The sequence below is a fragment of the Calcarisporiella thermophila genome, assembly GCF_041956535.1.
Source record: "Calcarisporiella thermophila strain CBS 279.70 unplaced genomic scaffold VTP21scaffold_2, whole genome shotgun sequence".
Lineage (NCBI taxonomy): Eukaryota > Fungi > Calcarisporiellomycota > Calcarisporiellomycetes > Calcarisporiellales > Calcarisporiellaceae > Calcarisporiella > Calcarisporiella thermophila.
The window spans coordinates 1,209,612-1,213,979 of record NW_027192192.1 but is presented as its reverse complement, the minus strand read 5'-3'; the positions used below and the strand labels follow the sequence as shown (position 1 = coordinate 1,213,979).

General features: G+C 41.7%; 3 protein-coding genes across 3 annotated transcripts in view; 2 read left to right on the top strand and 1 right to left on the bottom strand.

Annotated features, from left to right (window-relative positions):
• VTP21DRAFT_4622 (uncharacterized protein) overlaps positions 1–752 on the top strand; it is a gene marked incomplete at both ends in the record, with an annotated part of 2,982 nt that extends 2,230 nt beyond the window's left edge. The window contains 4 exons of the mRNA XM_069395054.1: positions 12–206; positions 275–321; positions 389–435; positions 537–752. Coding sequence (XP_069256230.1) covers positions 12–206; positions 275–321; positions 389–435; positions 537–752 — 505 coding nt within the window. The remainder of the gene's footprint in view (positions 1–11; positions 207–274; positions 322–388; positions 436–536) is intronic.
• Positions 753–1,791: 1,039 nt separating this feature from the next.
• Positions 1,792–2,372, bottom strand: VTP21DRAFT_4621 (uncharacterized protein; the record flags this gene model as incomplete). Its single annotated transcript, XM_069395053.1, has 2 exons — positions 1,792–1,978; positions 2,272–2,372. The coding sequence occupies 2 exons, from the start codon at positions 2,370–2,372 to the stop codon at positions 1,792–1,794; spliced, it is 288 nt and encodes a 95-aa protein (XP_069256229.1).
• An 893-nt stretch (positions 2,373–3,265) lies between these two features.
• Positions 3,266–4,368, top strand: part of VTP21DRAFT_4620 (uncharacterized protein) — a gene marked incomplete at both ends in the record, with an annotated part of 2,588 nt that continues 1,485 nt past the window's right edge. Inside the window, 5 exons of the mRNA XM_069395052.1 lie at positions 3,266–3,500; positions 3,568–3,680; positions 3,740–3,900; positions 4,037–4,093; positions 4,169–4,302. Of these exons, the coding sequence (XP_069256228.1) occupies positions 3,266–3,500; positions 3,568–3,680; positions 3,740–3,900; positions 4,037–4,093; positions 4,169–4,302 (700 nt within the window). The remainder of the gene's footprint in view (positions 3,501–3,567; positions 3,681–3,739; positions 3,901–4,036; positions 4,094–4,168; positions 4,303–4,368) is intronic.

Below are 4,368 nucleotides of genomic sequence, written 5' to 3'. Positions count from 1 at the left end.
AAATCATGTAGCCCAGTGTTGAATGCAAACCAGCCTATAGGTGAGGATGCACAGACTATTGAGCTTTGCCAGGTGGGGAACCAGCCATGGAGGGGTCCAGCTGGAGCCGACTTTACTGGTAGATATTACCACCCTGGGTTATTGTCGCGGTACAATTCACAGCATGATGCAAAAAGAGGACGCGAAGATAAGCGTGGTCACGGAGAGTAAGTTCAACGTTATATCAAATTGATACCATTTCAAATCTGGGTAACAGAGCTATTTTTGGGTACAGCTCTTCAAAAAGTGGTGGAGCTGCTTCCTACTATTGGTTTATACCGAGTGAGTCTCGCTTTTTACATTTATATTGTTCCTGCAATATAGGCTAACCGTGGTTTATGTGGAGTAGTGTATCCTATATTCGTCGGAACCGCATGCGCTACAGCCAGCTGTGGTGTAAGCTGTGACCCTATACTTTCTGGTGAGAGAGTTTATTTTTTGGGATAGTACTTGTTAATATGATACTTATACATTCCTTTGGTTTTCGATCATTACAGATTCGGGAGGAGCATGCGGATGTTCAGGATGTGGTAGTGCAGGATGTGGTAGTGCAGGATGTGGAGGTGGAGGATGTGGTGGTGGAGGCGGAGATGGTGGTGGAGGTGGAGGTGGAGGTGGTGGAGATGGTGGAGGTGGGGGAGGAGGCGGAGGAGGAATTTGAAGCGATGGTGGTAGTGGTGGATGTCCGCAACCGTCCACCATTGTACATTTAATCCATGTATCTTATGCAGCATCACAATCATTTTGAAATAGTCAATAAATCGCCTACAATTGCTCTATTATATTGCTCCTCGTCATTCTGCCTGCGGATTTACTGTATTATTTGGTCTACAGTTTAGAAATAAATAATTATTATACCCCTCTTTACGAGAAAGGAGTTCCCCAGCCCCTCACTCTCTTCTCTAATTCATTTCCCAACCTTATAACTAAAAATATACACTTCTGTACACCGACAATATAGCCGGATAATATTGTCCACGGGGCGGAAGGGTTTCTCTCCCATCGTTGGCGAATGTTTTCCACTCTTACCTTTTCACCCAGTATGATAATCCAGTTTGCCGGATAGGCCCTGGCTTTTTGACCTGTGCCGGTGGTAAATGCGACACAAGAGTATTTATATTGAAAATCGACTAGCCATACACAACCGATGATCTCGTCAAGCAGTTCAAGTGTCCAGAGCGCATATTTGCAGCTTGTGTATTTCCTCCCTACAGAATGAAACAACTAAAGAAGTTGTGCAGCCCAGTGTTGAATGCAAACCAGCCTATAGGGGAGAATACACAGACTATTGAGCTTCGTTTAGTGATGAATCAACCATGGAGATGTCCAGCTAGAGCTAACTTTACTGGTAGATATTACCACCCAGGACTATTGCTGCAGTATATTCCGGGCAAAGAGGGCGAATCACCGAGGAGTTGTGTCTGATCGCGGAGAGTAAGCCCTAAAATATGTCGAATCTTTAGCTATTCATATTTCAAATCTGGATAACTGAGTTTTTTTTTGGCACAGCTCTTTGAATGGTGGTGCTGCCTCTTACTACAGGTTTATTCCAAGTGAGTATCACACACTACACCTATGGTTTCTGCATTATTATCTAACCGTGATATATGGGGTAAAATGTATCCAATATTTGCTGGAACCGCATGCACTGCAGGCTGTTCAATCTGGGATCCACTATTTTATGGTTAGGACGTTTATTTGCAACAGCAACTTTTACTTTAATACTTTTACATTTCCTTTGATTTTTGTTAATTACAGGTTCGGAAGGACCATGTGGTAGTGCAGGGTGCGGCAGCGGTAGGAGAGGTAGACGTGGCGGAGACTGCTCTGGAGATAGCTGTGGAGGAGGTAGTTGTGATGGTGGTAGTGGTGGTGGTGGTGGTGGTGGTGGTGGTGGGTGTTCGTAACCACCCAGCTTTGTTCATTTGGTCCATATATCCTATACGGAATTATAACATGAATGAAACAGCCAACATATTTTTAAGCTATTTACGGATGCTCTATAACATTACGTTGTCTCCTTGTTTTTGCACCTTTATATTTCCTCTTTATTTTTCATTTTCAGTTAAGAAATTGTGAGTTAAAGGGAGCTCTCTATAAGCGAGGTGACCTCCCAGGCGCCCTCTCTCTAATTCACTTACCAACCATTGACAAAACTTAGCGTCTCTCCACGTTTCCCCTATTGCCGGCTAATGCCTGATGCTTACTAATCAATCGTCCTTATGCATTTACTTGATCAGACCAGCACAGATGTGTACATTATTGAAAATCGATGCTGCCAGTCTGGATCGTTTCACCACGAAAACGCTATCATATATCACGTGATTGAACATGTTAACTAGCCCTTATAATCTGCTCATCTTGTCTCTATTTAATCAGTGTTACTGGCTTCTACTTGTCACCATGTCCATGCATTTCTTTGACACGAAATTTGTTTACGCTGATCTTAATTAGTATTATTTTTAATAGAATGTCAACTAATCGTTTAAATTACCGATTTTTCAAGTAGTGATGGTCAGTAAATTTTGTTGAAAGCGTGTTTATCGGACATGGATTGTTGCAAACCACCGCAAACATATGAAGCATTTCAAATCAGAGGAAAGAGAACAAAAGAATATTCATTTTTCGCAGTTTCTCCGACTAGTTCTCCCCAACTTTATTTCCATAGTCCTTATACATAATAACGAAATTAGGTAAAGAAAGCAGTTTGATAATGCTCCGTGGAAACTATGGAGTTGAACTGCCACATTTGCCTCTTCAGCCTAATTAACATTTTGAGAAAGATTCTATTATTAATCCGCTGCATAAAATAGGTTCTTAAATCCCGTATAGCCTCATCACATCATGCCAATATCCACTTCATAGAATAAAATCATTGCTGTTAAGCCATCTTTTGATTCCACGTGAGAAGTGGAGCCTGGATAACTGGCCTTTGCGTATAGAATAAAGCGAAATGCCGTCTCTCTACGTCATGTATGTTTCGCAAGGTAAAAAGTATCTCGATTCTCTTCGGAGCCTAGATCAGATCCTAAATTCATATATCCTTCAATCAATTTATGACCATTACGGTTTTCATTCATTTAGTATAAAAGAAACCTTATTTGGCTTTAGCTTTCCACCTTGCCACAATTGTTGTGGCATCACACCTTGCAGTATACACGCTCATCATAGCTATATAAGTTCTAAACTCTGAGACAGTTCTCTTTTAAAACTATATTATTATCAAATGGATCATAAATTACCTCCCGACGCTCCAAAAATTACCACCAATGTAGATGAAGTCGTGACTCCACAGTCGCTGCACATGCATTTAGCGTGCCTGCATAAGTTCTACCAGATGGCTATCCAGGATAATGAAGAACTCGACAAGTTATACCTGAATAGAGCAGAATACCGTTACACTCTCTGGATGCAAATCATCCACAAGTTGAAACCGAATCCGCTTCCACTCCCTCCTTGGGGTATGTCTCAGGTTATTCATTTCTCAGATGCGTATTGTTAATGCTTATGTATGGGTGTTCCCCATAGATGTCGCACTTGTGTGGCATGCTCACATGCTCTCTCCCTTTCGATATGCTGAGGATATGGTTCGACTCTACAAGATGGATGCGATTGAGATTAATTTTCCACTGGAAGCCTTGGTATGGATGCATTTTCAAATTTCTCGCGCTAAGAGTTGTGCTGATGTGGGTCTCAACAGCATGAGGCTATTGCCACCGATCTAAACTACATGGATCCGGAAGCAGTTCGGTTTTGGGAGCAGAACACAAATGAGCCATATATACTTGACGAGAGAAACATCGATAAGATAAAGCACCAAGTTCAATGTCCTTGGTGCAGGACAACAACTACTCTATCCTGGTAGAGTATCCCCATCGATTTATTAGCTTTATCCTATTGCAAAACCACTGAGTATGACTACTAGGAAGGATTTTGTCATGGTGAAAACTACGAAGGGTACAAGCTTCAATTGTACTGGCTGTCTTTGTCGACTTAGTGCAGATAATCTCAGTGCCTGGCGCTTTCTTGAGGATATTACAAATACCATTATAGCGTAAGCCAATAGCAAATTATTGTCACTCGATTTTATACTCATCTACAATGCACGCACATTTTTCTGCTTGATTAGAGGCACATTACTTGACCTAAAAACTGGTCTCCCTGATTATGATTTAATTAACGAAGAATACGCCTATCTCTTTCGTGCCTACAATTGCCCTATGCAGGATCTCAAACGCACTGCTACCAATGACCCCAGCTACTGTAATTGGGAGAAAATTAGAGAGAGACGCGCTGATACAATCGAATATTTGAGGGCAAGCCGCGATT